This window comes from Hirundo rustica, chromosome 3, assembly GCF_015227805.2.
Source record: "Hirundo rustica isolate bHirRus1 chromosome 3, bHirRus1.pri.v3, whole genome shotgun sequence".
Taxonomy (NCBI): Eukaryota; Metazoa; Chordata; class Aves; order Passeriformes; family Hirundinidae; genus Hirundo; species Hirundo rustica.
This window is the reverse complement of record NC_053452.1, coordinates 97,718,308-97,731,247: the sequence shown is the minus strand read 5'-3', so window position 1 is coordinate 97,731,247 and position 12,940 is coordinate 97,718,308. Positions and strand designations below refer to the sequence as shown.

The 12,940-nt window shown below is 35.6% G+C and overlaps 1 protein-coding gene across 1 annotated transcript in view; it reads right to left on the bottom strand.

Moving 5' to 3' along the window:
• SNTG2 (syntrophin gamma 2) overlaps positions 1-12,940 on the bottom strand; it is a 145,850-nt gene that overhangs the window by 110,880 nt on the left and 22,030 nt on the right. The window contains exons 5-6 of the mRNA XM_040058173.1: positions 3,439-3,495; positions 3,294-3,351 (exon numbers count right to left, since the gene is read on the bottom strand). Of these exons, the coding sequence (XP_039914107.1) occupies positions 3,294-3,351; positions 3,439-3,495 (115 nt within the window). The remainder of the gene's footprint in view (positions 1-3,293; positions 3,352-3,438; positions 3,496-12,940) is intronic.

The window sequence follows — 12,940 nt, the reverse complement described above, 5'->3', positions numbered from 1 at the left end:
CTCTAAGGATAGGACTCTACATTTATTTGACTGTAAGCCTACAGCAGTATTTGTCCTAAATAAATTGTTAATACTATTATAGCACATATATAAAAATATTACGCACCTAGAAACTAACAGCAAATCACCAATCAATGTACAACAAACACAATGTACTGTATCTTAAGCCACTTTCAAAAGGAAAACAGAAGAAAAACAATACTGCATTAAATTACATTAAAAAAAAAAGAACTCAAACCAGCCTGAATCAGGCTTATAGAACATTACTGAGAAGTTTCATCGATAATTCTTTTCATAATCTGGGAGATTATCAGCAATGTTGCTAATACGCTGAGTCAACTGATGATTTGATATATGGGTAGGAAAAAATCCTGGGTTTTGAAGTGAAATAATTTCCTACGGGATGAAAATTCCTCTGTGGCTAATTATATCTTATATATATATATCTTATATCTAATTATATCTTATATATCTATAACTATATATATATAAAGTATATATATATATACTTTATTCTTGAGTTAATAACTCTACATTGTTTTTTTAAAGTTTGCATTTACTTTTCCTCATTCTGTCTGGCACAGAACTTTTTTTCCTCTGCAATTGCCTTTAGCAAAAGGTCTGGAGGTAGGAAAAGAAAATGTAACCTTTGCTAGAATGGAAGACAGAATCAATAGAAAAAAAATGTAAAAGGCCAAACTTGGTGATGAGTCATTGTGATTAGCAAAACTTATTCTAATATTGTTAAGAATGACGTGTTCAGGACGTGTTTGTGTGATATAAATATGTGATTTGCAATACACTGGACATCAATCTCCAGCACTGGGTGACCAATTAATCTTGTACTTCAGAAATATAAAGTTATGTTTCTGTGTGTGTTTCAGTGAACTTGTTCAGGAAAGGAATTATGTAGAATAACTTCATTTGAAACTTATAAACACAGTGATCACAGCTGAGAGGTCAAAACTGTAAGAACAGTATTTATATGCACTGCTGCTACAGATTTGCTTCTGTTGAATAATGAAATGAAATCCTATTGAAATGTTCATCCTATTTCAAAAACTGAAGCACAAATGCTGTCACCTGATGCTTAGGTTAGTACCAACAAAACCACTTATCCGATGTTTGGAAAAAAAATTAAACAGTACAAAAATGGACAACTAATTACTTTATTTAAATAATCTAATAATCTAATAATCTAATTTTAGATTTAGAGATCTAAAAAAGAAGCAACTCTTTTATTCTACTATTATGCTTCTACCTTTGGAACTAAAAAATAATACTATATCCAAACAAAGTAAGGTTGGAAACATGATTTTATAGTGTTGTCATATAAAAGGCACTAAATTTCATGAAAAGCATCACAAATTATTTGAGAAAATTAGCTCTTCAGTTATTAAGGAGAATTTTACTCATGTACATTCAAGCATTTTACTCAAGTACAGAAAACAGTAAAATGTCTGATAAGAAATTGGGGGTTTCATCAGGTAAATTATTTATTTTCTAACATTACTGCACAACAAAGCCTTTTTTATTTTTTAAAGTTCAGTATATTTGCTTGAAGCAGCAACCAATCTCACTGCTTAACTAAAAGCCACTCTTAAAGCCAACCGATCAGTTTCACTGTTATTAGTAGATTGTGTAATGAAAGTCCATTGGTGATTTATCTAAATCATGAATATGCAGATTTTCAGTCCAAAACTTAGTTTTAGATAAATCTGTACTGGTCTCATCTTTCTGTCAGTTATAACACTTCCTCTCATTTTATTAAACTTTTTGCAGATTAGTCTTTTATGTAAATACATCTGTATTTCGGTATACATATCTCTGTATCAATACAGATATATTATATAAATGGAGAGGGAATGCACATATTTGTAGAACACTTCTTATTTTCCCTTAAATAATATTACTAGATTGTTTTCTCTTGCATTAAAACCCTAGAATCTAAACCCAGAAATATGGCCTCAATGTCACCTGTGATATACATTTAAGATGTTCTCTTACTTAATTTCCAGTTATATATGACACTAGAAGAGTAACACTGTGAATCGATCTGAGAAAGATGGCATGAGGAGTGATTTTTAAATTTGAAGTAAAAAGATGACCCCATAAAAATTATTGTTGCATTTGTTACTCTACAAGTAAACACAGATAAAGAAAAACTACTCACAATGTACAAACCTCTGAATGTAAGTATTCTATATACAAACTCACTACTAACCTTGGCTGAAAGTACCATGCCCTAAGAGAGCAGGACGTAGCTTTTTTTGTTGGTGACGAATTTCCTGAATTACTTACTTCCCTTAGATCTGATGCTTATATTAATTTATTATTATTATTTTCATGCACATTTTCTTGGTATTGTTTATTATACTAGATATCTGATGAAATCAGGTATTCAAGTAAAAAAGGGACCCACTGATGAAAATGCAGAGGAGAAAAATCAGCACAGTTTGCGACCTAGTAAAGCTGAGTCTAAACATGGTGTCAAGCAAATGTGCTTAATCTCGATTACAGCAAAACAGGAAAAGAGCCTGATGAGTTCAAAAGATCATGTCAGTGGCTTTGAGACCTTTAAGGAGCAGGACATGCACTGAGAATCACAGTCTTTGTCTTTTTTTGAAGGAAAGGTTACATGGAATGGATAGATTTATACTAGGGAAGAGAGAAAACACATAGAAGCTTTGGAAGACAACAAGTCTTAATATTGTAAAAGAATGCCTCAAAGAAAAGAACAAACTTATCCCATGTCCACATCCACCAGAGAAGAGAAAATTACTTTGCTTTTGATCATCTAAGATCCTTAATTCATGTTGCAAGGCACTTCCCACCTACATGAAACTTTTCCTCACTAAACAGCCCCTTTGTTTTCCAGACCCGTTCTCCAACTTGCCAAGTTCAGTTTCAGGTCTGAAAAAGTCTCCCAAAGGATCCTTTTGCCAGGTAAATGTCAATGTAATACTTAAATGGGATAGACTATACTGATTTAGATGTTGTGTTATCTTCACCATAATAAACATTACAAATCACTCGCTGCAGGCTCCTAGGCACAGTTAATTATACTGTATAGCAGTGAACTACTGTGTGGGGAAAAAAAAAATTGGTTTGTACTTTTTCTATCCTCTGCATTATAAAAGTTAAGTGCATCAATAGCTTTCCTCTGCCAAACTTATGTTTTTGCAAGTAACTTTAAATATTTTGTTTGTAACATAACTGTCTTACTGAAGTAAAAATGGATTCCTGAAACTATTAATAACTACAGTACTATATAAGCAAACAGCATAAGTTACCTGCTTGGTCTTTGAATATTTTTGATATGACGACAGGCACTTTGTGCTCAGCACCACCCTGTAAGAGAAACATATTAACCATGAGAGCTCAAGACTGAAGTGGTCATACTGAAATTTAAAAGAAGAAAAGAGAAGTTACCCATACCTTTATGCTCAAGCCCAAGCCACCAACTGGTTGTCTACGAAGTGTAACAGTTCTGTGCTTTAAAAAATTGTAGAAAAAAAATTTAGGTGAAAATACAATATTTGAATGAGCATAAAAGATGTTCCTATGCTCTCATATAATTTAAAGAGAAATATTCTTAAAGGTAGTCTAGAATCTGAGTGATCAGTATCATTCATCATTGCTTTATAGGCACTAAATTCCTTATCACAGAGAGCAGAACTTGCAAGTTGTGTATTTAGACTTTAGTATGCTTTTCTATCTCTGATACTCTTCCTGAATATAAAATTTTGCATGCTTTTCCTTTGACAAGCAAAAACTATAGGAAGACCTCATGTCACCCTGGTTTTTCTGAGTTTTCTTAACGCTTTCTGATTGTTCATAAGGTGGAGTCAGTCTCTTTAGCTTTTGTACAGTATTAGGTGCAGTTTTCCCTTTTTTTTCTCACACATGTAACATAAACAAACCCTTTGTTTTTCATTCCCTGTCCTTTGTTTGCATATTTCTAACCTGAAAACAATTGTAACTGACAGTTGGTCAGGCCATTCAGCTGGGAGGTGATAACTCCAGAAGCCAATCCATAACCAGACCCACAAACGTATAAAGAGTAAGAAACAAACAGGCAGAGAGGCTCTTGGCCTTGGTTCGGCCTTGGGCTCTCTCTCGAGAAGCAACTCTGCCCTGCAAATCTCTTGTCTCCATGTGCTTGCTTTGCATGCCACAATCACCTCAAATGTGTGCATTTTCATAGCTATCATGTATGCATATTTGTTTTAATTTTTCAACCAAAAATACCAATGTTTCTAGTCTGCATCTTCTGATCTCTATGTCATTTTTTTGCAGCATATGCTGAAAAATTTTGGTGATAGTATGCTTGAAATGTTTAATGTTTTCCATTTCAGATTTAAGTGTATAAGGAAGATAAACCTTTGTCAATATTTTTCTAGAGAAACCTATCACATGTTTAACAGTACACTGAATTTGACATTTCAAGAATGTGTAACACATTGTGCCTGACAACATAATAATAGCAGTTCATCTGTTGACAATAATTATACAGTTGATGGGAACTTTTTTGGAACATGCTGAACAGTAGCAGATAGAATGCCATCTTTGCAGTAATTCCCGAACATATAAGATTTTTTTTTTTCTTTTTCTGTGCATTAGAAATGATATATAAGATTACTCCTATATGTATACTTTCTGTCTGGGTGTTTTACAATTTCATTATTTGATTATGTGATTCAGATAAATATAAATTTTTATTTCAGTAGTCAAGAACATAATCTTACAATAACAATAACAAGTTATTTTAATATAAATAGCTCTTTTTTTGTAACACTCATCATGCTATACATATGTTCATATTGACTCAGGGGAAAGTGAAACAAAAATCTGGAATTTCAGTTTCCTTTTAGGTAGATAAAAATAATCCATATGGTGTGGTGGTGCAGTACTGTTTTATTAGGTTTTTATAAGAAGTTTATGTTAAGGTTCATTTCACTGTATCCCCAATTCTGTATCCCTTTTGTGTTGTCTGTATAATAAGGTGTTTTGCGTCAGTCCTCCCACTCCTCACCTGACTTGTAACATCCCCTCTGCCCCAACCCCCCTCTCTGGGGCAGCTGTCTATCACTTTGAGGGGCCCTCCCAGGTTGCGAAATCTCAGGGAGAGGGCTTCAGGTGATAGGTCCCCCGGGGGGAATTCCTTTAGCTCTGGATTTTAGTGGTCTGAGGCTTGGGGGTGGGCACACCTTGTTACCCCCTGAATCCCCTGATTTGTTGTCTTGTTGTATCCTCCCTGGAACCCCTCCCCCGCTTATAAGGGGTAGGAGGGAGGAAAAAAACTCTCTCAGCTCTCAGCCGCTCATCTGGGAGCTCTGAGCCTCTCTGCTCCTCAGCTCTTGAGCTAATAAACATCTTTTAACCTGCTAAGCTGAGAGCCAGCCTTTTCTCTTCTGCTGCTATGGGCTGTCACGACACAATTGGGTCCAGCTGCTAAGCCGAGAAGCCGAAACGAACTGGGACCTTCTGTGGCTGTGTTGACTCGAGCTAGCCGGAGGTCATCTCCCGCCCGGTGCGGGACGTAACCAGACAAAATATGGTAAAAAAAAATTAAGAATCATTTCATACGATTTTCAATTTTCAAAATTGCTTCTGCTCCCATGAATACTGTACTACATTAGTCTATGCTAAAAATGGAAAACTGCTGCATTATGAACATGGTACCTGACATATCAAAAAGTTTGTATGATTCAATTTCAGCTGATATAATTCAGTTTCTTTGAAATCTGTGCTGGTACAATTTTTTTTATAAATTTTTTCTTCACTTGGAACGGCATTAAAACTTTTGATCAAAATTATCACGCTCACTGACAAAGTTCAGATCTGATCTGAATCAGAATACATCCCTAACTTTGAATTCAGTGACTCATTCCCAAGAGCTGCTTTCCAGGAACTAATGGCTGTCTGCTTACTTAATTCTTGTTTTACTCCACCTCTACTTACACCTTGAAAATATATTATCCTAATATATCCCATCATGAGGACATGACAGAATAAATATTTGCACATTTGCTTTAGCATGATTATACAACAAATAGAAAGCTGTTACATGGATAGCTTTACCTGTTTTACAAAAAAGACAAGTAAGGTACTATTATTGGCATCTGATACCTTCAAATAGAGCTCACATGCATTTTTATATGATTGATAGGTAGCCCTATGAAGCAAACTACTTGCATAACATTGATATAATCTTGCTATTTCTATTTTAATATTTCATAGCATCTTATTACAGATATTAAAATATTTCTATTAAAAGAAGACATTAAACTAGTACTTAAATGATTCTTACATAACAGCTTAGTAAAGACTATGTTTAAAAAATGCAAAACCTTTCTTCTTTCCAAGATGTTCAAATTGCAAAGTAGAATGCTAAAAGCTGAGCATGATTAAGTATCTTGATCAAGATCATTTACACAAATTTATTTCAATTCTATGATCATATATAATTTACTATGACTAAAAAGCATAACTTTCTTGCCCTGTTTGGCTTTTCTAAGGAAACATTAACAGTTGTTGTCGGCTCAGGAGACTTTAGGTTTGAATCAGTCCTGAATTTGTCATGCAAGGACAAAACTTCATGACTATGAAATTTGGACTGAAAACTTTGGAAATAACTATAAAAGAAAATACTACTCCAAAACATCTTGCCAAAACATCTTGCCAAAACTGAACTGCAATATTTGTGGGGAAATAAACAAACCTGTCTTTTTGTGACATTAATGTCATGCACATATGCAGCTGAACAGTCCAACATACTTATTTCACTTTTTGTTTGCCTGCAGGCAAGATACAATTTTTCTTTCCAGACGAATTTATTTATGGTTTTAGAGCAAAGTGAGACAGACATTTGTATCAGTGTTAAAAAAAAATAAGTGTTATAGTGCACTGTGTAATTTTAATTTCATTATAGGCAAGGAAAACTCTTTAGACAGTCTTACTAATTATCATTCTGAACAGTAAAGCTGAATTTTTTTTTAATTAAACTTTTTTGCTTTTTGACTAGCATTTTGTTTTGTTTTGTTCAATAGTATCTACAGTTTCTTGAAACTCTTTGTTCTCATGGGTTCCAAAGCACTCCGTGTGTACTCTATAACAATCACTCATTACAGGTGTGCTACCAAGCAGAAGCAATTATGTAGCCCCCATGGCACAACAGCCTGTTTTGTTTCCTGTTTCTAGGAGATTAGAGGACAAAGTACTACCCCATATAAAACTTCAGGATGCATTTGAATAGACAATAAATAATAAAGTAAGACAGTAAGTAATAAAACTGTAATTGGCAGGATACCAATATGAAATATTCCTATCTTTTTGAGACCTTCTATTGTTGCAAGCTGTCAGCTGGTGAGGCAGAAAATTTCAGGAACTCCAAGAATGATGCCAGACAGGGAATATATTGAAAAGCAGATACAACAGAAAATTTTAACCATATAAGATGCAGAAACCATTCAAAAGAACACTATGTCAACAACTGTACAGAGAAGAGACTACTTGGTAACAGGTGCAGTGCTGCTTATGACAGTGAAAATGAATAATACAGCTGAAAAAAAATCTGTACTTTTATTAGTTGCAAACTGAATGACACTTTCAAAGGTAAAGGGGAGAACTATATGATCAAATATTCATATTTTAGGTATGAGATAGCTCTACACAGAAGACTTATTAGATTCTGTTAAAAAACTGAATAGCTTAATAGAAAATTTTATATCTGGGAAGTTCTATTATGTCTTTGTATTTGTTCATATGAAGTGGAGCTTAATGGGCAACATGAGAAGACAACTGCAGTGCTTATTTCTGTTGCTGTATTTTAGGAAGATTTTATATCCACCTGCCAATGCCTACCTAATATGTCATTATTGCCATTATAACCATTATTGTTAACACCTTTATTTGTAGTAAAGGATCTCTCATTAGAAAGAAGTATTCCATCTATCTATCTATCTATCTATCTATCTATCTATCTATCTATCCATCCATCCATCCATCTATCTGCCTATCTATCCATCTACCTTAATAATGTACTATGGGGATTTCAGAAGGCAATTCTGCTTGAAGCACTCCAAAATCATTGATATAAAGAGAAGTTATTGAAAAAAAGATTCTGTATGTACAATATTTTACTTTTCTGTTCCAGTTTGCATGAAAATATTAATGAATACATATATTATTTCCAAGCATCAAACTGAAGTACATAGCAGAAAAGGCTGGAGCCCTTGACACGGACCCTGTTCTTCAGGTTTTGTAGAAACTGTTCTAAGAAACAAGCCCATTCACAATGGCTAGTACTGGTTGGAAGAGACAGATTACCAATGCTTTAATTTAGTTCTTTTCCCTTCTATTTATCAGTAAGACTACTGTAATGACCCTACCAGTGTTCTCCTGATCTGCCCTCTCTCCACAGCAAGGAGGTCAAGTGGGGAACCCCTGTGCTAACTTGTGTCCTGTGTGGGCATCTTTCCTGCTGCAGGACCTGGATGCTGACAGCATTAAATTTGGAGAAATAGCTCTCTTAGGGTAGGACCATAGTTAGGAGCTGGGCAGAGCTGCCAAGGTCACACCTCCTCATGTTCCCAATAACGGCCTTGGGACTGACCACTGCCCCAGTGTGATGGTGTTGCTTCCTCTCTATCTTTTGGCTTCACTGGCCAATAGCATCACAGGGTGAAATTCCTGGTACCAACTCCACATGTTAGCCTGAGTCTGTGCCCATGGGCTAAGAGTAGTTGGGTTAAGCTCTGCAATTATCGAGGGGTGCTATGTGCCTCATACTACTTCAGATATTGGCAAAAATGGGTCAACCAGAACCAGTAATGTTTGTAACAATGGCCACACCAACAAATCGTATGGAATGAAGGGGCCAATAACAGGCTCAGTATCATGACACATCATCAAAATTACCAATTAAGACAAAAATTACAGACGCAAGTAGACTGGTCACCTTTATTTAACCCAGAAAAGGAACAAGTATAAATTATATGTCTTTGATAAAAAGCCATGACTAAATGTGCCTTGGTACCTGAGCCTATCTAGTCGCCACATTCAAACCACAACAGACTATCGCCTTAAAAGATACAAGACTAGTCCTTGAACATAAAAAGGGGATAAACAGGAAGATAGGAAAAAGTGAACAAAGAGAACAAATAAATAATTTCTGCATTGTTTACAGGATTTTTTAAAATAAATTTATTCCTACTTCTAATTTGCATCTAGTATTTACTGGAAGGAGTATTCTCAGAAGTTCTCCTTACTTGTTGAATGTAAGATGTCAAATCAACTACAGATACTACATGGCAGGTTTGCAATAGAAAAAAGAACAAAAAAACCCCAGTTTTCTACCCAGGGCCTTGGGAAAAAGCAAAACAAACAAAAAAAATGCAACAATAAGACTTAAAAGAGAAGCCTGTAATCTGTCCTAGATGGATGCAAGGGAAGAAACAGTCTGATACCTGAAGAGGTAAGAAGACAGTTTGTCCTGATTTCATCTGGTATAGAGTTAGCTTTTTTTCTTAGAACTTAACATATCAGCCATATATTTCTTTTCTTAGCAACCCTTGAAGGTACCACATGGAATGACTAAAGGTACCACAAGATGACTAAAGAAACAGATCTTGTAAGAATGTGAAAGCCAGTAAAATGTATCACAAAAGGCAGACATTCTGCTGGTTGTTGCACGCCCCAAAAGAAGAAAAGAGGATGTGGTGAACAAGGATATGTTGAAATTCTTCAGAAAATTTTCTCCTCAAGATGAGGAGTTCCTATGATGGGGGTTTTCGCAGCTCACACCCTCCACCTCTCCACACCTCGAGCTTCCTCAGCCAATTTTTCAACATGTATTTAGCATTTTTTAAAATAGATATTTCCACTTCCACTCATACAACCCTCACCTCGCACTCATTGGCAGCAACATTCCACCTACGCTATGGCTGCAGGTTGCCATGCACCTGCTGGCTGACTGTGCCAGGATGTCTACCCACACCCTCCTCTACCACAGATGGCTGGTGCATATAGAAGAGATAACCCAGAGGCTAAAAGGCCCAGCAAAGGGTCATCTCTGGCACCAAAACAGCTCAGACCTCAGCTAAGAATCAACATCTTAGTCTGGAGAGCAGATGTAGGAAGAGATAAAAGAAATATTCTTGACTAAGAGACACTTTTACAAACTATAAAAGACACACAAGTTATCACAGAGGCAGAAGCCTCTTATACCCTAAAGTGTTTGAGACTTCTTCCCGGAGCTGGGAAACAAACCCATGGTTACTTCCCTCTGGGGACTGAGGGAAAGGATCTCAGTGTGTGCCCCACCAACAATTGGATGGTAAGATCCATTGATCCATTGAATCCTAAGTTATATTATTTCTTCGCTAGCTGTAACAATAATAGGTACCTTTAACCTGGCGCTGCATATATCTACTAGTAGATTCTCTCTTTATCCTTATTCTTGTGCAGTATTAGTTTGTTTTAAGTTTATGTCTGTTACTTTTTTGTCTACTAAATAAATAATTCATTCAATAATAGATCAAATCAGCCATTATTAAAGAGCTTGCAAACGAGAGTAGGTATTGAGGTGCTGGCTGCCTCAATAAAGCTACTGCCTGCTGCCAGAGGCCTGGGCAAAAGGCAAGGACTTATCTAACCCCCCACATCCCTTCGTAACATGGACTTTCCTTGTAGAAATATGGATTTAAAAGTACAGTAGGGGCTGCTCTTGCAAAATTATTTCCAGATGGAATTCAAAAGAAACACCATACTAAAGGAGAGTGTGTATGTGCAGCACGCTAACAAGAGATGGTGCTGGATTATGGTTAACCACTAAGTCTAACAAGGTATCTACGTGACAAGGCTAGAACCACACAGCCTTATGAGAATATGATATATATTATATATCATGCAGCACACCAGATGAACTGCAATGTCAACACCTAGGACTGGAAAAGATTCTTTCTATCAGTGTATGGCAGTCAGGATCTAAGAATACTTGACTTGAAGCCAGAAAGAACTGAATTTTGATTGCTGTTTCCTTACTCATTCTTGTTACTACTTATGTATGTCCTGACTCTTATGTAAATCTTAAAAAATGAGTGCAGCATGAGGAAAATGCAAATGTCACACATCGATAGTCTAACTGAACACGCCATGCATTTCCACAAGTGCTTAATACTGTCTTCTCAGGGAACTGTAACCATAAGCATCTTAAAATTAACCAGGTAAACAACCAAAGAATGCTTTGAAAAATAATGAAGCAGCTTTTCTTTAAAACTACAGTGGAGGTAGAGTCTGAATTTAAGCACTTTATTACAAGTAGGATTTGCTATACTGTTGGTTATAATGTCTGGTTTCCAGGAAAACCTTTTTGTTCATGGGCGTCTTTATAAACTTTAGTTACAAGTCTGGATCATTTTGAATAGCCTTCTATATTCTTAGAAACACTTGTATTGTTAAAAAAGACAGTGTAACTCATTAAATGGAAAAAAAATTATTGAGACAATGTAAATGTAAATCAAGAAAACTTCGAGAAAGAGAGGGAAACACAAATTAGTCCTCCGTGATAACACATGATAACTTAATCTCCAATTCCATGAAGTAAAGGCAAGATGTAGGAACAGGTAGACAAAAATCAAAGTATTATTTTGAATGGGAGAGTTTTGAAGCTTAAATTCTTGCACTGCACTGGTTCTCACCTTTTCCTAAAAGGACAGGAAGAATGCAGTACAAATTGACTGAGGCATGTCAGTTGCTGTTCAGCTTTGTATAAAATCAAAAGCAGATCTTTTCTTGTGCTAATAAAGACCCAGGACATCTGCAGATTAAATATAATAACATTTTTATCAGTTTATATTATTATCTTATTATAAATGTTACATTATCTTATTACCATTTATAAAAGTTGGTGAGTTTTTTGTTTGTTTGTGTGGGGGTTTTGTGGGCTATTTTAGGGTTTTTTTGAGAGGAAAGTGGATTTTTTGGTAAATTTCTGTGGAGTTTTTAGATGAAAATGAAGTCACTTATTTCATTTACAAAGCTAACCAAGCTAAGGGAGGATTATACAACAGAAAACCAAAAGCAAAACAACAAAAATCCCCAAATAATTGCTCTCATAGGTGTACAAAGAAAAAGCATTAGAGGCAACAGTCACAACTCGCAACAAAGGCAATTCCTACTGAGCACAACAATAGGAAAAACTTCATACGGTTAAGCATCAAGAGCTGCCCAGAGAGCTGGAGGTATTCTAAACATGAATGGACAAAGCCCTCAGTAACTTGGAAGCTATCACCACTTTCAGCAGTGGGTTGAATATGATAACCTCCAGAGATCCCTTTCAAAATAACTTATTACATGATCTGTTCTAGTTAAAATGACTGACAAAGCCCACGGTGTTTTATTCCTCTGAAGGAATGAGACTGTGTCTGAATGAAACACAGTCTCAGTATGACTTCAGAATAATCCTCAGGTGCTCCTCCACTGAGTTGTCAAATACTCAGTTTGGGACAGGAGCCTTTTTGGCAAGTGGTGTGAAAAGTCCCCAGACTCTTCTCAGATACAAATTATATCAATGCAGATCATCTACAAATATGGATTTCCAGAGTTACTAATAACATATATATGGGGCCTGTGTCAAGATATGATAATACTTTTTCCATTAAAAATTAGCTGATTACTTTCAATTCAAAAGGCATCCTGTAACAACATATTATAGCTAAATCCTGCCAGAATACAGCTTTTCTCTGAATAATGCCAATCTGCATTCAAATTTGCGCAGCATTTCACAGGCTGACTATAGTGAAGATGAACAACAGAGGTTGAATCCATCAATGTCCCAAATATTGATACTGGAAAGCCTCATGCTTCCATCACAGTCAGATGGTTTTCTCCTAACTGTTAATAGTTTTAAACTGATACAAGGCCTCTCACAATGTCT